Source organism: Cryptomeria japonica, chromosome 8 (assembly GCF_030272615.1).
Source record: "Cryptomeria japonica chromosome 8, Sugi_1.0, whole genome shotgun sequence".
Classification (NCBI taxonomy): Eukaryota; Viridiplantae; Streptophyta; class Pinopsida; order Cupressales; family Cupressaceae; genus Cryptomeria; species Cryptomeria japonica.
Window position 1 is genome coordinate 710,845,978 of NC_081412.1, and position 24,036 is coordinate 710,870,013.

The 24,036-nt window shown below is 36.1% G+C and overlaps 1 protein-coding gene across 2 annotated transcripts; it reads right to left on the reverse strand.

Moving 5' to 3' along the window:
• Positions 1–1,128: 1,128 nt before the first annotated feature.
• On the reverse strand, positions 1,129–23,383 carry LOC131071279 (uncharacterized). Of its 2 annotated transcripts, none has more exons than XM_058007051.2 (10): positions 21,827–23,383; positions 17,754–17,963; positions 10,562–10,673; positions 9,652–9,675; positions 9,435–9,494; positions 4,370–6,445; positions 4,119–4,220; positions 2,459–2,596; positions 1,596–1,721; positions 1,129–1,451 (listed from the first exon to the last, which is right to left on the reverse strand). In XM_058007051.2, the coding sequence occupies exons 1-10, from the start codon at positions 21,931–21,933 to the stop codon at positions 1,275–1,277; spliced, it is 3,132 nt and encodes a 1,043-aa protein (XP_057863034.1). In that variant the 5' UTR covers positions 21,934–23,383; the 3' UTR covers positions 1,129–1,274. The 2 variants fall into 2 exon arrangements, with proteins under 2 accessions (XP_057863034.1, XP_057863033.1); XM_058007050.2 differs by having other exon boundaries at positions 9,652–9,693.
• Between the last annotated feature and the right edge of the window lie 653 nt (positions 23,384–24,036).

Below are 24,036 nucleotides of genomic sequence, written 5' to 3' on the forward strand. Positions count from 1 at the left end.
TCAATAAATTGAATATTAGAATTGTAGGCGTTCTCCACTTGCAAAAATGACCCTTTTTTAATTATAATTATAATCTGGTGCCGACTATACCTATCCATATGACCTTTATACCCATCCTTACGACCAATGTGCCAATTCGGCGGGTGGGGGCCTGGCAGGGATGAACATAAAGGGGTCACCCTAGTTGATTTTATCAAATTATCACATCAGATATCTCCATACTGGATCTAACATTTGTATTTTGCACACGTTATTAGGAACATTTATCAAGGAATCTAAATTGCACAAATATCCAAGCGACTTGCATGCTTGAAAATGTTGTCCTTGATCTATCTAGCTGTTGAAATAGTATCCTTACATTGTTTGACAAGGGGTAATTATCCCTACCACATGCAATTCGGCAATAACCACAGAAATTTTTAAGTAAATAGAGAATTAGACTATTGAGGTAGTCAAAACCAATAATCTCAAATATAATAGGGATTAAATCTGCTGGGATAAAACAGATCAACAGTTGCCCAAGAAAACAGATAACGCAAATAATCGTGCATGTCCAAGAATCAATTTCTGGTTCAGTGTTTGCAGAGAAAGGATGCCTCGTCTCCCTAAAAATGCTCTTGGTTGCAATGCCAAAAAAAATTTTAAAAGCCATCTGTGACAGCCAGATAACAGAATCAAGAAACCACTTAAGTGACAAAAGCCAGAGAGTTTTAAAAAGGATGCAGTGAACCCTCGATATAATATTATTTCAGCAAAAAAAATTGCCAGAATATTTAAGTACAGAACTTGTTTTGTAACACACGAGGCATCATCAATTACTACAGCATGATATATTGAATTTGTCTCTGCATTTTTCAGATCATTCTAAATGTCTGCAAAATTGAGATGGTTCTTGTATCCATAGTCAATAATTCAAAGAACCCAATGTTGAGTAGAAAAACATCAGAAATTCATTTTATCTGACTGCAAGACCAATTAGTAAATGGTTAGTAAAAGTGCAAGCAAGCTAGTCACCTGAAATACTTTTGCTAGTTAAAGCATGCAAAATGTTATGAGTTAATAAACAATCTTTTTAAAGATTTATGAATCTGTCTTTAAAATTAGCATTATCAAGTGCACCTTTTCCAATGACCACAAAATAAATACTCTACACTTAAATTGGCAAATAAAGTGGTATGGATGACACATCAAAGCAGTACTTAGCAATTCATATTGCTTAAATTACACTAGTGTACTTTGCATATAATGATGTCAGTAATGGATGGCTAAGACTACTATGGCCCACACACCATTGGTGATAGCTGGAAAGTGTCAAATGTCTGAGAGACATTTTCAGTGACCTGAGAGTTGGCTAAGCTAGAGTGATTACTTGTAGAGCTACCCTTGGTGTTTGGTTGCAATAATTGCATAAGTGACCATAAAATTTCAACCCTGTGCACATCCCTGTCTGCCTGCAATTAAATGATAAGTAACTAATGTGAGGAATGCAAAGGCATCACTTCAAAAAAAAACTATTACTCCTTGGTGACCCAAATTTATTCAGAAAAATAAGCTTTCTTAATCAGAGAATTAAGCAATGCAGAGGAACAACTTACCTCAACAACAAAGCGTGCCCAGATCTTGTCATTGCGAGCCTCCATGATACCCTTCAAGATTGTAAGCCCCAAGTTCCGAATAATGTCAGCTATTTCCAGAAAGAGCCCCCGTTCTTCACACAACATCTGCAATTTATATGAAGCCATACAGACAAAAATTAACACTAAACCACTTATAATCCAACAAACCAAAAAACAAGAGTAGCATGAAAGGATCCCCTTAATCTTTGAAATTGAGGGCACTGTTTCTGAGCCATTGCTAGTTATCAGAGCCTTTCCAGCCATGTAAATTGGCCAACGTTGGTTCCAGCAACCCAACATAGCAAACCAATGAGTCGGATTGAAAAACATATTTCATGTTAAATTCAAGGGATAATCACAAACAAAAAATGTGTCGCAACACAATAAAACCTATAAAACTCAAAGATCAGCCACACAAGTAGAAGAAGAACTAAATAGTAAAATTAATCCTGCATCACACAAAGTTGTTATGACTGCCATGAAATAACATTCTAGATAAACTCCACTATAAATTATGTTGTCAAGTCCATTTTTCAGTCATAGTTATAATTTTTCTGCAGTCCGTGAAGATAATTGAAAGTACTTTTAATTTCAACACAGCAAATTTATTTTGCATAGCATTTTGGATCATAATAGAAAACATGATCCAAAATGTTGATGCAAAATAAACACAGTTGAATCCAAGAACAGTCTCAATTATTTTTCAATATTTACCAATAAGTTTTCTGTTAAATTGCTAATAACTCACAGAATATGTGTGTGTCTGTGTGCATGTGTATATGCATTAGTGCACCCATTTCAGTTAACAAAATAATGAATCTTATACTGGAACAACAACCAACCTCTACAAGCATTTGTCGGGCTTGATTCAAATTCTCCACAATGATGGGGCAACCTACTGCTTGACCACCCAACTCAAATGCCCAGCTCGCACCACCTTCCATAGTGCTGGCTAGCAGAGCAACTTCCTCGTCAAGAACCTACATGATTTTCCAAAATCACAAAAGATTATGCACTGTGATTAGCAGCATAAATCTAGTTTATGCAGAATAATCTTTGAAGGAGTTACTATGGAAAAAATAAAGATAGCATTGATACATCAAAACCTACAAACAGTTAACATTTGAAGTTTTCCATTGAAATGGCAACCACAATGGAATGATATTGAGAATGTATATTACAACCTATAAATTCACAATAAAGAGTTTTCCTTGTATCCTATTTAATAGCGTTTAGTTTAATCATTTTAGACACATGGGCAAACTTAAAGCCTAGGTAATTGTCCTTCATTTTGTGAAAAGCTATATACGGAGATGCTTTTGACTTCTGGTCATTTATTTCAGTCAAGTATTCTTCGTGAATGAACATGGGCATTGGCATGTCAAGGGAACAAAATTTAATAGCACCAAGAAGCAGTCAAAACAAAATAATGGAATAACACAGGGAGGTACAGGACATCTTGAATCTAAATCTTGTAACTGTTTATGCTCCAAAACCTATTACAACAAAAAACAACCAAAAAGGCAAACAAATACTAGCAGCAATTAATCAAGCAATGAGGATAAAGACCTGCAACAAACTCAACTGAAAAATAATTGGTTTGGATTCAAATACAAAAATACAAAAAATAACATTTTCCCTTGGGTGATTGCTAGCTGAATGAGGTCCATTATTAAAAATTTTACAAAGAACTTGCCTACTGAAGCATATTGTAGAAATTTTCTACGCAAACAACAGTCCTAATGAGTGCATCATTGAGCTCATAACCTTACATAAATTTGAAGCACTGGGTGGAGTAATGGTCCATTACTTCATTCATATATTCTTCTTTGAAATATCAAGAAACCATTTACAAATAATCCTACAATTTTTTTATGAAATCATAGACCTCACAACATCATAAAGAAAAAGATAACTCCACAGAAGTATCATCCTATAAGTGAGTGCATCCCAACAATCACCTGGAGCTACCTTCACACCTACTTGTGAAGAGCTGACTTCTGTTCTGATTAATACTTTCCATAATTTTATTATGACTCTGCCTGAGGATGAGTGTAAAGCTCAGAGACGCACCTTAATATTGGGTATGCATTTAAACTTTTTTCTTATTCAAAATCTGCTGCTTTAATTTTGTATGGAAAATTAAAATTTGAAATGTGAAAGAAGACGTGCACTTCGTAAAAATGTAAAAACACATTTCAAAGTCGCTGTTCTTTTAAAGAACCAAATATTATAGCAAGGTGAAACATCGATGAAGACTGACAATATTGTGTACAGAATCTACAGATACAGAGGTTAAGCATTAATGAAGACTTGAAATTGCAATATCCATAAAAATTTAAAAAATGTTTCACACTTCCTATGGAATCTATGAAAGCAAAGTGAAAACTTCCTGAAAGAAAAGTATATCAGATTGAGTATATCAGGATACTTTGTCACACTCCCTGTGGAATCTATGAAAGGTAGTATACATGGGAATGTGAGATACAAAATGAACTATACCTTTGATTTGCCAGTCAGCTTGAGTTTATCAGCATACTTTGTCACACTCTGTAAGAAATGCATGTGCTTTATGGTACGTTCGAGCAACGTATCTATACTGCACTGAAGTGTTCACAAAAATAGTTGTAAGTAGAGTCCCTTAATTTCCAGTTCTATTCTTTAGAGACCACACACTTTTTTATCTTCAAAATCTGTCATAACAATTATGGTCCAAAGAAAACAAAAATGAGGTACAAATTACAGAAAGTTACCTTGGCTCCATTTGGAATAATCTCCCGTAGTTCTTTAAGACGATCTTGGATCTGTTGCCTGTCCTTCGGCCTTGGCCTGGAACTCTCACCAGGCTTGGCCCGCTTCCTGTTACCTTTTATAGGCTCCCCAGGTCTTTTTGCCTGTGTAAACCCATTGTTTTCACAATGGGCATCATTCACTAGAGATTTTGGCATTGAGTTTATGGAGGATTCATTTGCAAACATTTTTACCCCTATGTCCTCATGGAACATAGAAGAAAAACTTCGATTTGTACAGTCTCCTAAATCTAGGCTCTCTCTAGGCTTGGAAATGTCTACAGCCATTGACTGTTCCTTCTCAGATGCACTCACCTGTGCTACAGAGCAATTGTCAGACTTAGCAGAGGAACAATACACAGGAGTCAAATTTGTTGTGCTTGAAAATGTAGTTTTACAGGATATGTTATCATCCACTCCCTGGTTAGTGCGCAGGCATCTATTGGCAACTACAGCATCTAAAAGATCTTCAGACTTGGTCTCAGGCAAAAACCACCCTTCAGTTGCTGTCATTATGGATAAATCTGATTTCTTATTTACATCCTCAGAATGGTAGTCTGAACAAGGAGAAACTCCAAAATTTTGGTTTCCCAAATTTGTACTAGATACACCTCTGTGAAATAACATTTCATCCCAAACACTATTGTCTGGTGCCTTGAAAGTGGGCCTTAGTGCTTCAAGCAGTTCTACACTTGATGGGATGCATGAAATGGCATGCATAGTTTTATTTTGCCCCTTAGAAGGCAAATTCCTGCTGTTGTCAGAGCTGCCAAATTCTATAACATCAGGATTATCAAAGTCAGCTAGAATGGCAGAATATTTGCTAAGGTCAGTCATGGCACTTTTTGAAACTTCTTTGACAGGGTTCATTCCATGAATACCATTATCTGACAAATGCTCAGCTATGTTCTTACCTATAACCTCTTTTTGCCAAGATGAGTGATCTAATCCAACTGTGTTCGATACTGAAACATTTTGATACCCAAGAGAAGTCGCAAGGCCATTGCTTAAATTCTTGAGCATTTTTGTGTTATGACACCCAGCTGAAGCACTCCATTGTACATTACAGGATTGCCTATTATCAGAGATGGCCATTCCCATGTTGGCTGAAGATAATGAAGGAGAGGTGTAAGTGATGTTCTCTGTATCTACCTTAACCACTGGCATGGCAGTTGCCTCCTTTTTTGTCTTGTTGATATTGCGTTCAAGCAACCTTGCAGCTAACGTAGAGTATCCAGACTGTCCAACACTATCTTGAAATAATGGACCTGAGGGCTGCACATCTAATGCAGTTTCCTGTAGCCTATCATCCTTGTGGGTTATATTGAAACTGTCTTGGCCCAATCTTTCAGCATTAATTGATTTAGCACCACATATGGAATTCAAGATGCAATCATCTGGAAAATTAAATGCCATTTTCCCTTGAAACTGTGGTTGCTCCATAAATATGGAGCTCGATCCCATGTTTAATGTTTGTTGCCTATCAGGCAAAGCAATGTTTGTTGGCATCTGGCCTTTGAAGGGATACACCCTGGAAGTAGATGGTACAATTATTGCGTTACCAGTTTCACTACCTTTTTTATCAGCAATATGAGCTAGAAGATTATTTAAAGGAGCATTATTCTGCTGAAATGAAGATAGATGGTTTACAGTTCCAGTAGAGGCACCATCAGAAGGCAAGGCCAAGGTGCAAGAAGGCAAGCTCTTATTCTTTTCCACTAGATTTGCAGGGCTTATAAATTTATCTAGAATATCTGAGCTTGGAATTTTTAACACAGATGCATTAGAATTGTCTTCGGAGGGAGTTGCATTTGTTACACCTAATGATGCTGCGTTTCCAAGTGAAGTCAGCGGGATAGACATTTTCTGAAAAAGTGACCCTTCAATCTTGCCACTTTGACCATCTAGGTTATTATTGGGCAAAAATGATTTTGGAATATTTTGGAATATACCAAATTCATCTTTCACATGGTTTACAAAATCCAAATCTTCTTTGACCTGCTCTTTTACTTGGTTTACAAAATTCAAATCTTCCATGATCTGCATGTTGACATGTACACAAATAAATTGTTAGCATATAAAATGAAAACTTCACTGCTGAATCTGGAAATAAGCCTTCACAAATTAGAAAAATTAATTTTTAGGTTATATAACAAACCATACTTATATATTTACCACACTGCAACCTGGTGAAGATTTTCTATACTATTGTCTTCACTTGCTAATCATGGATCTGGTTATATGACACAATTTCAAGCTAGACGTTTGTCATATATCTAATTGCTTTTCCTTACCAGGTCATTGTACATCCATATGCTTTTCTTAAAAAGTTAACAAATATTTGTTTTCTTTTTCACCATATATTTTTCACTTGTCCTCGCCATCTAGATATTTGCTTTTCCTTATCAATAGAAAACAACACTAAAACAGAGACCCCAAGAAATGAAACATGTACTTAATTTACATCAAAAAAATGATACATCTTGTCTGTCTTCAGCGAGCACAGACCAATGACAGAAATATATGTAAGAAAGCAGAAAATAACACAAACGGATCATATTGCAATTGTACCATGACAATTAATGGGCATCCTTATTCAAAATATTGGAAATCTTTGAAACTGAGCCTGGATATCCTTCCCATACGTAATGCAAGAAGGGTGCCCAATGGGCCAATCTCTTAGCACCCTTCTGTTTCTGGTATCTGAGAGCCAATCTCTTAGTACTTTTCCAGGACGATTTGGCCTTTCCCTGGCATGTCTCTCGGGAATATCCACTTTGATGACCAAAATAGGACATCCCAGGAATGCTGACACATTCCCAATGCAAATTAAGGGCAGTACAGCGCAATGATTACAGCTTCAGGAAAAAATACATATATAAAAGAAACCAAAAATCAAAAAAAGGAGCCCACTAAGGCAACCCAACCTACTACAGCTCCTCAAGCCTTTGTTCATTTTCTTAAGATTGTATGAAGGAAAGAGAAGAAAAAGAGAGCAAGAGCATAAATTCCCAGCCAAGAGAGCCAAGGAGAAGCAGATCAGATACCCATTAAGGATGTCACTAGCATTATCTGCATTTATTAGTTTTGTTTCATTTTTCAGTTCCTTCATTCTACAGCACTAGCATAAGTGATGAGGAGATGGAAGTGGAGGGAACACAGTGAAAGTAATGGTTGGTGAAGAAGGATCTAAATATTGTGTAGGTAGTGCCTCCAATTTGATTGCCCTTCAGATGCAAAAGAACCATCAAAGCCTTCTAAACACCTATTCAATATGCATCCATGCTGCAAACAGAAAAGACCAAACTTTGAGAGCATTAAAATGCTACAAATGTAATGTTTGCAATGTCAGCTGAAGGGGGGCATGGCGAGGGTTAATGTCCACCTATTACACACTCAGTTGCAGAATGAAAGCTTGGGAATAATTATGTTTGATGAAAGCTCTGAAATGAGCATGATGTGCAGAACAAAACGAAAAAAAAAACCTTTTAATCATGAACACATCTTGCTAGAGGGAAAATGATATTAAGAGAGAAAGGGAAATTCCATTAATGCCCATAAGTTACTGAATTAAAACACTGAGATTCAAAAACACTTGGTTAGAAAAAAACACAGCAGCTGGCAAGATAACTATCATATCAATCAATGTAAAAATAACAGCAGGTAAACCTCAACCATGTCATCCAAGAACAAATACAAATAGGCAAGAGATGTGAACCCATCGGGGAAACAAGAAACAAAAGAAGGCCAAAGCTGAAGACTAAAGCTAGATAAAAACATCTCACACATCCATATCATCACTTGGAGAAGAACCTATTTAACATCACTATCCATGACAATTATAGAGCCAATTTATGATCTAATAATATTCATTAAGGAACTGCATGGGCAAATGGACTAGGCTAGACAATCCTAAAGGGAAGAAAAGTACTTCCCATCAAAACTTTCCTAACACCCAAGGTCAATGACTTAATAGAAGTAGAGAGATAACAGATGATGCATGCCCATCCCCCTTCTCTGGGCCCACGGAACCAGATGACTTCTAATGCTATATGGATGTGAATTACTGATGCCTCGAATATGAGCATGAGGACTTAAATACCCGAGTATAACTGCATGAGGAAGACATTATCTGACTAACCCTATCATTATATGTTTGTGCTCCCAATTTCCTAGTTAATAGACCAATTTTGCCTTGTTTCTAGAATTAAGTAGGTCAACTTGTACTGATAAAAGTAATGTAATAGTGAAAGTTAAGAGCCAAATTGCAGAGAAATCGGTGAGGTTGTAAGGAGAAGATGATAAAAAAGGAAGAGGGCAAATAACATGAAAGCAAAACAGGCATGGTCATAAAGTATTGCTTCACTATACAAACTTCAAAGAATAAAATAAACAAATTAATGAAGCACTGATTTTCATTTCAAACCAAAAAAATCGAAGCAGATCAAGCTATCATATTATAAAAACGGCCTGGGCAAAACGAAATCAAAACCTCTAGAATTATTTTAAGAGCCAAATTCACTTTAAATTCTTACGTTGATTGTAAAGTGTTATCAGCAAATAACAAGCTATAGGGCATTTGTCACTCTGATATTGATTAGAGCAATGATATCCCCCATTAACAAACTACTTGTTTATGATGTAGCTTATATTTATAATTCAGGCAGATAGGTATCGTTAATAAAAACAGCATTAGGAGAATAACTTGAACTTATAGATGTTGTATAAGGAAATATCAGTGGCGAACTCTTCTTATTTTGTATTTATTGATATTCCATTGATGGTCTCAAGGCAACTTCACTACTCTTGAGGGACTCCTAAACTCTCCTTCTCGGTCTTTAAAAAACAGGGTAGACGCAATGATCATCTATGAATTTAAAGATTGAAACATTTTTATCAGGAAGGCGATCCGGTGAGGTGTTACAACCTTTCAAATATATATCTCACATGGGACAGAAATCTTCAAAACTCTAAACAAAATGAATATTTCCAAAGGAAATGAAAATAATACATCATATTTTAAACTCACCATTTGTGTTGAGCCAAGTTGCACGACACCATGTGGCATTACAGCTATAACAGCAATTGTCTGCAGGCTAAGACATCATTTAGTATTCCTCATCAACTATTTCAGTGTATATTGATTCAATAAAAAAATGATTCAGTATCCTAAGTATAAACTGCACGATTTCACCACAGAATAAATTGTAACACTAATAGCTAATCATAGAAAAGCTTGCTCTCACCTTGATTCCAGCAGCAAATTGATCCTGCCATTCAATGGGATACTGTGATTTGAATAGACACATCATTAGCCAATACTAAATTGACAAATTAAAAATAATAATTTCCACCTCCACTGAATGAGAACTTGATTTCTTATTGACTAAATATTTCATTATGCTCATCATTCATTGCTAAAATTAAGCAAACAAAAGAAATCTAAATAAATTTTAAAATGTTCAATCTAAGGATACCAATTCTCCTTATGAAGCTAAATTTGAGGATTAAGCACTAGTGCATATCGAGATATGACCTCAATACATGAAATGAAGACCTGCTCAAGACAAGATGTAGGGTAATGGGTGTACATATTTTAAAAACTGAATTTCTTCCATAGCATATGAAATACAAAGTCGGTTATCTAGTTGGTAGTTTGGGGCCATCTTTGACAGATACCAAAAAATTAGTACATCAACTTGCAGGAAGCATAGCTTTGAAACCACTGTTTGATACAACCCCATTCAAAATGCATTGAAATGATTAGAATGTGTAATAAATGTCCAGTTCACTTGGGCATAGCTTGACTGCCAAAACCCACTCTAAAGGGTGGGCTCCAAAATCATGAAACTAAAAAAATGTTGATAATTTCAAAAAAACTATTTTTTTTATTTTTGAAAGTTCCATGTCACAATAAATCCCATTCGACTTTATGGGAGGGACATATGTTAGCTCGTGCATGTGGAAGACTTTCTACACAAACGATATCAGCAAATTACTAGATGTTGGAGAACTAACTCCCTGATGTTGAGCTATTAACATGCATTTTTGTGCAAAGTTAAAAAAAAGTATAGTACACATTAAACAGTTGAAGGCAGGCCTTTTGAAATAAACCACACGATAGACACAAGTATTTTCTATGTTACAAAAACTCACCTCAAGCAAGATACGTCCATAAACTGACCCAACATGATTCAACTCACTAACACAGTTTTTATCTCCAAAGATCCACTGATGCTTGTCAGTAAATGCCACACTTCCAATCGTGCTGCAGGAAAAATATGCCCACCTTTTAATCTCCATAAAACTTTATGCTAAGGGCAGAACTTAGAAATGACTCTAACAGTTTGCATTCATGTTTACAACAGTATAACTCAAATAATCACAGCTTTAGCACATGATTCAGCTATTCTAAAAGAAAAGATACAATGGCTAAATAAGAATGAAAGTCAATTACAGACAATGTAAAAAATGGTAGTTTGATATTCTATACATAGAATATCCACATCTCATCATCGTCCATTCAGAGAAAATATGTCTTGACCCATAATGTATCAAAAAACTTACATATCCAGGATACATCAACATGTATGAAGACGCTTTTTAGTTCAGTTCCAATTTTTCAGATAATTGTAATGTAGTTCATCTAGAAGTATCATCATAAAAATAATCCTTCTTAACCCCACTCATACATTGCTCTGATAGACATTAAGCTAGCAAGCTCACCCAGCAAAACTCCCATTATTATACATTAACTAATGAGTCAAAAGCGTTTCACCGGTCACATTAAAAAGTTTACCATCCATTAATTAAAAGAAAAAAAATGTTTGCACAACAAAAGCTACTTAAACAGAAACTGACATAGTTAAGGTGCAAAGACAAACATATATCACACACAATGTTGTGAAAATGCAACTTCACCAACTTGTCCTACCAACATTATAAAATTAGAAGATTAAATGACCTTATGTTCATTACCTACAATTAATAATAAATCCACAAAAAATCAGCCATTTGGAGAAACATCAAAGAATTACGCATAAGAATGTGAGCATGATTATTCTTATTTCAATTGAAATTAGAATTGCATCATCTTAGCATCCAAGGGCAGGGAGGAAGAACTGGACCCAAGACTCATTAGTCTCTACCACAAATGGCTTAAAGGCATAATTAATATTATGAATCAGCTGTTCAAGAAGTCAAAAACCCTTAGATCCATCAACATTTACATAAATTCTATCCTGGTTGAATGATCTGACTTATCATAAACTAACAATCAAATGATACAAAACATAGAAATGTTGTTTCGTTTTTATAGATGAGGTGCTAGAGTCCTTAACAATCCATTAATCATTTAAACATAAAATTATGTAACTCCTAACCAAGACAAACAACACCCATTTACTGTAGCTACTTCCTCTTACAAGGAGGCACTAACAAGAAAATAAGTATTCATCAAACATACATAAAACAGGTACAACAATTATACATATAGATTAAACATAGCACAATATGATTCAAAATGGAATATGTTCATCAATCATGAGTGTAAATTATGCAAATTCCAATTTGTTGGACCTGACTCACAAATGACACCTAATTTGTGGGTAGAGAATATTGAATAGATTAACATGCCATGTACATATAGGAATCTGGATTGTATATACAATACAGAAACATAACAACCCATCATTAAACCAAAATGAGATTCAGGCAATATGAGACACTGCAATTTTATATGATGTCTATATTAAACAACTACTTTATTCGTTGTTAGGAAAAATTATCAGAACACGTAATGATAAAATTTCACTCTAAATATATCCTCTTACCTTCTGCTTGACCAATGTCTCTGCCAACAACTCAAAATATAAGTACTGGTTCCAAATGAGGAAGCCAGGTCAGCTGACAATGACAAACTGGAAGCCAAGGAGTACTCAGTTGGATTGCCAGGAAAAATCTTAATTTCATAAGCAAAGAAAAAATCGGAAATAACGCAATTAGGAATAGAGTAAGGCAAGTCAGAATCCATCACAATGGAAACATGTGTCAGCTATAAGCTTATTAGAAAGAGAAACATGTATCAGCAAGTAGTTGGTGCTTTCATTTATCTCATTACACTAACATGACTATCTTGTACTCATTTCGTAAGTTGTCCAGATTCATGATAAATGCCATAAAGAGTAATTGTGAAGATGCTAATCAAGTATTTGGATACATACAAGACATGTTGGAATATGGTTTGGGGTATTTATAACTTCTTCACAATGACAATCTTAGCCTTGAGGTGTTTTGAGACTTGGACTGGATGTTGCAGTCTTGTAGATATAACAGAAAATCCACTTAGGATTTAGGAATAATACTCCAGCCTTGGTACAACAATTGTTCTTTAAGTGAAAGCGATTAGAAGCAACCATCTGTTGCCATATCATCTATTAAGGAAAAGTACAAGGCTACAATTGAAGCATCAAGTGAGCCCCTCTGTTGCCATATCATCTATTAAGGAAAAGTACAAGGCTACGGTTGAAGCATCAAGTGAGCCATCCCGTAAAGACAATTTCTTAGGAATATTGCTCTTCAGTGGTCACGAGCAAAAAATATATATATTGTGATAATCAAAGCGTTTGAGGATTTTCAAGAATCAGTTGTTTTCTGCCCACACCTAACATATCAAGATGAAACATTCCTTCCTAGAATATCAGCTCAAGTTCAAACAGATTGAATTGGTCTTTTTGCCTAGAGAACTACAGATGACAAGAACCAAACCTCTTGGTTAACAAATTTAAATACTTCGAAGATGGAACTGATGTACTTAATGTACTTTGTACTTCACAGCTAAATAACGAGCCATAATCGGGTAACGACTCAATGCTGTGTACCTAATCATCAAAAATATCTTGAGGTGTGCACATTACAGAATTGTTGCAAAAGTAACAATAACCACCATTCATGAGGACTGGTTATTGTACACGTGTAAGGATCGTTGGGCATCAAGTTTAATTTTTATTTTTTACCAGATATTCTACGTTCTTGTTTGGCATTGTATGATGTTTTATTTTTGCCTTTAATTTTTTAACCATAATCTCGCCTTTCAGTCAGCATCCCTCAAGAATAGTTCCAGCAATGTTCATTCAACAGAAATTCCCTGCATGTAGAACTTCCTAATAGAACAGAACAGTGCAGTTAATTAGAACATCTGACAGTAACCATATGGCATCAAATATGTGGCAAAGTGGTTATTTTCTGGAATTACAATCTGTCTTAGTTAGTGCTTGATTTGGAGTGGATCGAAACAATTTCCCACGACCTTAAGATTGGGTTGTGCAGCTTGCAATGATTGTCAATTGTTTACCAAAGTCTGCAACAATGGAAAACTGGTAGAATTCTCATCGTTTCACATTCTGATTTATGCATAATTTAACACAACAAAACAAATATCTTTCTTGGAAATTTCTTGGCATACCCAAAAAAAGATATTTTTCGAAGGATATTATGCTTATGACTCCTGCATTGTGGGCAGCTAATATTTGGGCCAAGTAAGTGGAGATTAACAGCTTTGCGAGTATAATTAGGATCTCTTCCCTCTAAGGGATCACCCATTCTTGTTGTTCGAAAAACGGGGGAAGCTCTTATAAAAAAGTAACTGTTTTGGATTATCCAAAATGGTCAAAGTGCCAACTTTTGGACTGATTATTGAGATGGACATCCACCTATCATTACTCAATTCCAAGAATTGAAGCCTACCATGGAAACTTTACAAGAAACAGGATGGATCACTACTGTCAGCCCGCCAGTCATCCCTGGGAGATTGGGCAGTGTTGGATTCCCTCTTTGGATAGGCCAATCCATGTCAAGCGCACCAATCTCGGATTGATACAATTCTCTTGGGTCGTCCTCTTTCCTCTCCCTCATTCCCTGATTCCCTTGCTTGGGGAAACAGTCCTACATGTGAATATTTGGCATCTTCAAGCTATGCTGCCCTAAGCAAGAATACTTGTCACCTGCTAAAGGACCTCTTCTCACTTATATGGCAGCCTGCTATTTGGCCTAAGGAAAGTTTCTTTGTGCAGTTGGTGCTAAAAGGAAGAGTCCTAACTGGGGATAGGCTCATGAAATGTGGCTTTTATGGTCCCTTTTGCTGTGATTTATGCTTTGACAATGACAAAACCATATACATGTGTTCTTCCATTGCCAGGTGTAGTTTCCTTATGGAAGTCTCTATCTACAATGTTAAATCTTCCATGGGTCAGCATCCAGTCTCTTCTTGAACAGCTGATTTGTACATGACAAAACCATTTACCATAGGGTCAGAATTTCATTCCTGCGTTGTGGTCTGCCATCACCCTTGTGCTCTGGAACATTTGGAAAGAAGAAATTGCAGAAAATTACAGCAAGCTAGCAAAGATACCAGTTATATATTTACGAGAGGACCAACATGAATATAGCTGAATTCTATCAGGCATAAAATTTGTCTAGCATTCTTACTCTGGAATGGGAGCATTTATGTAAATAACTCTCATTGCAACTCAAGACCTCAACAATGCCTGCTTTTCGACCTAAAAAGGGATATAAGTTGTATAGACCTTGGACAGCTCCGCCTTTGGGTATGGAGGGTTGAATATGGATGGTACTTCAAGGGACAATCCAGGTCAGGCTAGTATGGGAGGCATTGATAGATGCTAATATAAATCTGTAGTCTTTTTCTTTGCTGAAAAATTGGGACATATGACTAAAAATTTAGCAGAGATCAAATCTGTTTATAAAGGGATGCAAGAAGATCTCAAGCTTGGGTGGAAAAAACTACAAATTGAATCTGCTTCAAAGGTAATCATCAACTTGTTATCTGGTCCTCAGGGATTCCATACCAAGAAAAGGCAAATAAGAGTTGGAAAAGATTCACAGCTTGCAAGATAAATTCCAAGAGGTTCAATTCAGCCATGTTCCCAAAGAACGCAATAAGTAGCAGATGGGCAAGCTAATTGAGCCCTTGACACCCACAATCTCATTTGTTAGAGTTCACACCCTCACTGGTGGTCGACCAAGTTTCAAGAAGATTTGAGGAAAAATTTCGATTTTAATTTGTCCCAATGATTTCTAGTATGTATACTTCTCCCTATTTTGCCCAGGCTTGGATTGGACTAGAGTTTTCAGGCCTGGCATAGTCAAATATGTACAGTTCAATTTCTATCTAATATGATGAAGTTCCTTAAAACCAAAAAATAGCAGAAATTAGAAAAACCGAGAGAAATAAATGAGTTTTTAACATTTTAAGGCATCCTAATTGCATAGAGTAAGAGAATAGAAGTAAACCTGTACAACATGAATTTTGAAATACATATTTTCCTCATTATTTTTTAGATAAATGATTACAAATAGTTGTAATATAGATCTCTTTAACAGCATTAATAAATATCTCTGCCAGAATCACAGTGAACCCTTCGTGCAATAAAGCACAACCAAAGTAAATATGTCCTATTAACCTATTAACCCTACCATCCCCCTTAACAATCAAGTTCAAAGACTAATCTATAAACAAAATAATAACTACAGATTTAAAATTTACAACAACAGTCTCCATAACCAATTCAAATACCTTTTAAATTTACAGCAATGACAACAATCATGCCTAGCATTTCAGGATAGCAATGTTCTGTCTTGACAGCACAGTTTTATATGATCATTATGATAAGCAATCTTTTACTAGAATGTCAATGACAACAGTAATGGTGCCCATATTAATTGATCATAGTACTAATAATGATGCTACTTAACACTATTCTGATCAAGGATGATACAGATCACACTAATAAGTAATAACTGAATGCTACTAATCAGTGATCACATAAAAGACTACCAATCATGGAAGTATAGTTAGGTCAAAAGGCAACAATGATGACAGCAATCTCAACTTGATACGACATTATTAACAGCTGATATGTAACAATGCAATTTCCCAAACAATGACCTCAATAATACAACCATGTTACAAACAAACTAAAACAACAATATCCATTGCTAAGCAGACATGACAGCAAATCAACAACAGCACTAACATCTGTAGTGCAAGAACAATGACAATGTTCACGAATCACAGACAATGACAACAGTGTTTGCTGTTACCAAAGCAAACAGTCATAATCACTAATCACAACATCAGTCATGTTCCCCTGGTCACAAGGTTTTCAAACCCAGTTATACCATGTCTCTTTACAACTATAGATAACTACATCCATTCAAGAACTAACAACAGCAATACTTGTCATTATCATTCAGCAACTGACCTAACTGCCATTCAATACTGACAACTGGGAATCTTAACATTTACTTATACTGTTCAAGGTGTTCCACCCATATACAAAACTTCCGGAGAAGAATGATCAAAAATTTGCAGATTTGAGGATTATATGGGGTGGGGGGGGGGGGGGCGCAACTAGATTGCAATATTACTGGTGACATATCAAAATAAATTTGATGAAAATTTCAGTCAACTTCCTGGTCAAAAGTATTTAGATAAACTCGAGATATTTTCAGAAAAATACCAGGAACCCTGCTGAGAAAAGATATATCAGAATACCACAATCTTTTAAAGATATTTACTTCTATGGTATAAAGTTCAAATCATCATTCCATAGGTACACGGTACCAGTGATCCAGGTGATATCCCAAAGACTTGGGGACTTGGAGGGGAGAACTGGACAACCTTGCCCATTTGGTGTGAGAAGATAACATAAAAAAACTTTTTATGTAAAAAAGGTTAAAAACCCCTGAAAATCCAAGAAAGGGAAGGATTGCAATTGCAAGTTCAGCCCATTGTATAAACTTTTTGAAATTTTATCAGCTTTTAATCTGTTTTAAGTTATTTTAATAGCCATCCCCTCACCATCACCCTGCTATCCTTGATGCATCCATGTGCCCCCATCCTGGAAACTCACAGAAATGATGATTTAAACCCAAGGATGAACTTGAGAATGAATTTGAAAGAGAGAGGAATGATGTACTCTATTCTCAGAAAGCATTCAATAATTTGAACTTTTACTTGATGCCCTTAGTGGAAAAGTATTCATCATTTTACAGGGTATTGCAGATACGTTTAATATATGTGAATTGCTGCAATTGTTTGGGTTCAAAAGATCTTCATGGTATGTAGTTATTTCTTTGTGCTCCTACACATGGCCAAATTAATACTGAGTAATTAAAAAGTTGTGCTCTTTCAAGTTAGACTTTAGCAATCCATTTTGCAACAGGAGCCTTTCGCATAAGGATATTTTTCTTACTATTTGAAAAGAAAAAGATTAAACTTACTCCAACTCACAAAATAAATATACCTTACATGAGGTCTCAGACTTACCCTTCTCCAAATGTAAACACCTGGCATGACATCTGAGCCACAGCTCGACCAATTTGATCTCCAACTGAAAATCCATCTTGGGCATACCCTCCTTCCTGTCCACATCCCATGCCACTGAGAGGAAAACCGTGTGTCATGTATGCAGAAACATTTAAAACAACAGGCGTTTTAACATATTCATTGATGTAGCCATCTTCCCATGCCAAGTTCCTGCAATCCAACAATTAGAAATGTGACACTGCCTACTTTTGTACAATCTCACCAGCCCTTAAATTTAGCATACAGATAATGGCACTAGTCTACACAAATGAATGACAACTTTTAAGTTGCATGTTTTTCTTAGTACAATGAAAAGTTAATCCCAATGATAGTCTCAAACTAACGATGGAACAACACAAATAAAAACTAGAAGTACATTTTGACTTACAAAAATGAAAAAGCCGCATAGACACTTAAAACAAAAGATTTTGATTTTTAACTTCAAAAGATATTATGATGTCAATAGGCACAGTCAATGACTAGTGATAGTGATTATGTACTGATATGAACAGTCAATAATTTCATATTTCTAGCTAAATCTTGCTATATATTGCCAAATCTTATCTCATTGTGATATTTTGAGAGAGATCATCCAACAGCAATAAAAGTATCATAAAATTAACAAAGAACCTAGTTTGGCATACATAGGCTATTAGAAGACACATCCAAAGTAAGGAGATTGAGTTGACTTACTTTTGAACAAAACATCAAGCTAAGCATATTTTAATAATAACACTGAACAAAATTTAGTAATATGTTGGATGAAACGGATATAAACATTTAAGTGTGTAACCTAGTTTGGCATACATAGGCTATTAGAAGACACATCCAAAGTAAGGAGATTGAGTTGACTTACTTTTTGAACAAAACATCAAGCTAAGCATATTTAATAATAAAACTGAACAAAATTTAGTAATATATTGGATGGAACAGATATAAACATTTAATTGCGTAACCTAGTTTGGCATACATCGGCTATTCGAAGACACATCCAAAGTAAGGAGATTGAGTTGACTTACTTTTGAACAAAACATCAAGCTAAGCATTTTTTTATAATAACACTGAACAAAATTTAGTAATATATTGGATGGAACAGATATAAACGATTAAGTGTGTAATAAGATTATATTGGTTCTCTAAATTTCAATGGATATAACAATGTTCAACGTACTGTTAGTCATAATGATGTTTATATAAATTTTCAGGAAATTGGCAAATTGTATGTATCCAGAAACAAGTAGAATAAGGCCAATCCATCCCAAAAATAATGAAAATTGCTGAAAGGCCTAAAAATTATGAATGGCATATGTTCTAAACCATGGATTGTGTTTAAAAGATTCTATTTTTTGCAAATACTTGTTTACATTTTTATATTTATAGTGTTTGACTTGGAACTCACTACATCCCTGCCATATGGTGTACTGTGTTCATGTAGCAGTAGTTGTTGACTGTTCATCTAGCTCTTAATATTATTGAATTGCAATCAAAATTGTCTCACAATCATGCAAAATGATCATAATATTTGCCTTGCTATTCCTTTAATGTTCAAAATTATAAACAAAAATTTAAATGTGACAGTACCTAATTAGAGCAGAAAAAGGTTGGGCCTTGCCAAATTATTAAGCAGCTTAAAAATAGTGTATTATTGGTTGACTGAGGACCTTTACATCAGGCCAATCTTCAAGGTTTCCAATTTTTGTGCTCGTCATCCAGGGCAAGATAAAGATCCAACTGCAATTGTAGATGTTGATTGGGAAAAGTCACTTTTGTCAAAGGTGAGAGAAGAAAAAGAACATATTAATGGCACAAAAGTGAAAATTTATTGCATTGGCATCTACAGGCTCAACATGGTCAAGTGAAAAGAGTTGCAAGATTTAGATAGTATGTGGGAAATGAATGAAATCTGATAAAATACAGTGGCTAGCTCTTCCATCGCCAATAATTCTGAACTCTTTGATGCAGGCGCATTCCAGGGCTCATGCAACCCTGCATACTCAAAACGATTTTCTTCTAAATTTTGGGCTTTCTTCTCTTCTGATTTTTGCTTTTCACAGGTCTATTTTCTGTTACCTTTTGCTTTTTCTGTGTTATCTATCTTTGTTGGGCGTAGCTGGCTTCAATTTTCACCCTACCATCTAATTGCCTTGTGCTGGCCGTGAGGGTAATTTTATATTTGATGAAACACCATTCTGGATATGGCCCTAGGCATACCCAGATGCCCGGATATGTATCCAGGGCTTACCCAGGCATACCCCTGGCCCCCGGGTGAACCCAGACATACCTGGTACAGGTGCTGGACGCTTTAAGGGCATCGGAGAAGAAGTGACAATGATAGAGTTGTGTTAGAAAGGATTTGGCTAAAATAAATAAGTGTATACCGATTTCAGCAGTACTAATTGGTAAATGATATTTTCTTCTATAGTTGTATTCCTTTGCCCATTGTGAATTTTCTTGATTTAGTTTCCTTGGTCTTGTTACTTACCCAGACTTTTGCCCTTGGCCATCAGGAACCTCATCCGTTTCAGATTGCTCAAACATTGTTGCTGAGAATCCAATTTGGCTGACAGATGTTTTCCGCACATTAAACTGGGAGAGAATAGAGGAGCTTTGAGAAACAGAATTATGCAGGTGTAACTTCTCAAAGTTTTTCACTGATAAATATAACTATCTTGTATTCTTTTGTTTGCCTTTGTGCTTCTGACATTTTATTTACTGTAAGAACCGACAATCAGTTTCCAAATTACCTTGACCTTGCTTATGTTGAAGTGTAACCATACTCCTGAAATTTAGAAATCCTCAGGCTGCTAACCTCTTGTTCATAGGTAAAAAAGAGGAGAGGATATACTTTTGTTCAAATAGGAAAAGATTATTTTATGCCAGAGGCCTGTCAAATTACCTCAATTTTGCGTATGTCTAAATGTAACCGCAAATGGTATGTTCATAGACAAGAAAGAGGAGAAATTATACTTTTGTTCTAATAAGAAAAGATTATTTGATGCCAAAGGCCTGTCAAATCACCTTGATTTTGCAGTCAAAATGTAACTATAATCCTGTAATTAAGAAATTCACCATGACTGCTAATAGCTTGTTCATAGATAAGAAAGAGAAGAAGTATTAAAAGATTATTTGATGCCAGAGGCGTGTGGTTCAACGGTAGGTAAAGATGACTCACACATTGTTCTTCACAGGTTCAAGCCATGTTGGTGTCTCACCAGTTAATTTCATATGCAGCAGATGGTCATATCCATTCATCCAGCAATCAAGCAAAAAATACTTGTCATTTCTTACTGAAGATGCTTGCATTTACCCAATGGTTTATCATAACTTGGTAATGATTTCAATGTTTTTCAGACAGAATAAAGAAATGCCAGGTATATCTCAAACAATAAACCATAATGTACAATGGGATGGATACTATGCTGGCTCTTTCACCACCATGTTATATAAATGAAGCCTTGAAAACATACTTAAAGACTTTTAACACATTTAGCTCATTCTTACACATACTGGCGAAACTACTGTTAGTAAATCACAAAGCCTAAAGAAAACTTAAATAACCCTTTCCGTTTTCTCTCACCTTTTATATCCATCTATCATTATTTTCGCTGATGTAGACTACTTTTTTTTTTTTGTTTCCTATGCATTACAAATGTTTGCAGTACCTTAAAATTCATCCATGATCACCTCACAATAAATTCCTCGCATTGATGATGAGCGGAGCAGCTCGCCAAAAAAGTCAGAGTTAAATTATTTCAGGCATTAAATTCCAGAAAACTTGACAGAAGTGAATATTGGTAGAAAGCTTCACTCACTAATGATATAAGATTACAGTGAGGAGCAAATGAAACATTGCAATTTGATACTATGCAGTCGATCCCAGAAGAACATATACAAATTTAAACACTAGAAATAAAACACTATTAAAATTAAAAATGAAACAACTGCCATAAATATTCACTCATAAACACTTCTTGCCATCGAAACTAAACAACCATAAATTGTCTTCAATGAGAACAGACAAATAAATAGCTTACATGCAGGTTCCACGTTTCAGCTTCCAAAAAACGGCATAGTTCCAGCTGGTATCGAAGCAAAGACCTTGAAGGGTCTGCCGTAATTTTGTCCCCATTTCCTCGGTCATCAATCGTCCAATTCAGTCGCAGTTTCTGCACAAGTTCCCCCTCCTCAAATGCAAGCTATAGCCAGGGGACTCTTCTGTTCACTGCAGATTTTCTTTATCTTTTTCCTCAACAACCTTTTTACAGACTAGCTGGCTCTGCATGAACTCCTTCCGGCTTGGTTTCGGCATAATCCAGCCAAACCTGTCACTGTTTCTGCACAAACCCCTCTCCTCCAACTTCGCTGCGCCCTCTTCCCTTCACAACAGATTCTCCTTATCTTTTTCCTCAACAACCTTCTTATACACAAGGTGGCTCTTCATGAACTCCCTCCGACTAGATTTCAACATAATCCAGCCAAAACTCTCACTGATTTTTGCACAAATCGTCTATTCAAACTTAATAACTACAACCGTGGATCACGATTCACAGGAGATTCTCTTTATCTTTCTCTTCTACAACCTTTTTGAACACTAACTGGCTCTGCATGAACTCCTTCCTGCTTGGTTTCGGCGTAATCCAGCTCTTATTTTTCTTGGAACTGCGGCAATGCTGAGTGGCAAATGGCCCATACCTCCTACCGACAAACATTATAATCCCTTCTTACAAAACACCTAAAAAGCAAAAACGAGGGCTTCTAAGTGATCAAAACAAACAAGCGGTAGAGCAACTAGTTTGCCTTCGTACAAGATCGGTACACTACGCTTTCGAGGGTCTGCTTGACAAAAGAAGAAAAGTATTTTGGACAACCTGAACGGCAGAGAAATCTAAACGAGCTTTGCCGGCTACAACAGTAAACAAAGATATCCTGCACAGCAGAGAAATCTCAACAAGCTTTGCGGACTGTAATCGCTAACAAAGTTTTAGACAGGCGAGATGCCTAAGAGAAAAAGGAGTGTTGACAGACAAAATAGTAAGGACCTTGAATACCCACAGACGTGAAATCAGACAATAATGTCACAAAAGATCACAAACATGAAAGATAGTAAAGGCCTCTTTGCTGCTGACAACGTAAAAACTGCACTAAAATCGAACAATGTCACAGGATACTCAAATATTTCCAAAAAAACAAAAGCTTTCTCTGCCTAGAACCCTCGCTAAGAACCACCGAAACCGATTTCTCGCTAGGCTTCAACTAGAATCCGCCCTCTACCCAAATTCTTCGCTAAAAAAATTCCGGCAGGGATTTCTTCACTAGGATGCGCTTTGTTCCGAATACTCTCTGCTCCAGCGGCAACATTTTTGCTCAACCTCAAAGTTTACCCGTCCTTTACACCAGAACGAGGGTTTCTAAAAAGAATCCCCAAAACTCAACCAAATTCAGCGAAATCAAAGCCAAAATGCTCAGCTCAAAACAAATTTCCCAAATATTTTACCCGATTCACCTCCTGAGCTCCAAGGATTCAGCCTTCATCACACGCCGCCGCAGTAAAAACGCTCGAATTGGTCCAAAAATAAAATTTTCTACTACCCTCGGCGCACTACTTAAAAAGCGGTATTTGCGTTCAAAGGCGGTTTCGGTCGGCGACAAAACACCTACTGTTGCAACGCCGGCAAACAGGCTTTCGGACAGCCGGTCCCGGTTTCTCGGGAGTAAAAAAACACGGCGCTCTATTACCGGGCCTAATTTTAAAAGCAAAAAGAAGAAAACAATATTTTATTGGTTGAGAAAGGAGAAATATGATATTTTTATGAGTGAAGGGGACTTATAGTGGTGGTTATAATCATAGTGTTTGGGGAAAAGGAATGGAGACAGAGTTTGTAAGGTATATAGCGGGCATATGCTGAAATGCAATAGGGTTATGAGCAAAGTGGTCAGAGAAATTTTTTGAGTTTGAAGATGACTATCTCCTTTTGAGGTACGATTTTGAGTTGGGGCATTTTGTGTTCTTTTAATGCTGTTATGAGTATTTTGGATTGGCCATGCCCAAATATTATTATATAAGATTTGGCATCACAACTCTCGAGAGCAATATGTCATCATTTTCTTATGGGGAGGAAGGAAGGAAGGAAGCCAAGGCTAGGCTTCCATTGAGTGTGTGAGTGGGAAGGGGACACACACCCAATGCTTTTGCCTATCATCATTGCTACCTAGTGGAGGTTTGTTTTCTCCTTCCTCACACTTA

What these genes read in the sequence shown, in the direction of transcription:
- LOC131071279 (XM_058007050.2), bottom strand. Translation starts at nt 21,933, where the DNA reads ATGACCGAGGAAATGGGGACAAAATTACGGCAGACCCTTCAAGGTCTT. An exon ending in AACTTGGCTCAACACAAATG is followed by an intron (nt 6,446 to 9,434) that starts GTGAGTTTAAAA and finishes GTCAACATGCAG; the next exon opens with ATCATGGAAGATTTGAATTT. An exon ending in TTATTCCAAATGGAGCCAAG is followed by an intron (nt 4,221 to 4,369) that starts GTAACTTTCTGT and finishes TGAACACTTCAG; the next exon opens with TGCAGTATAGATACGTTGCT.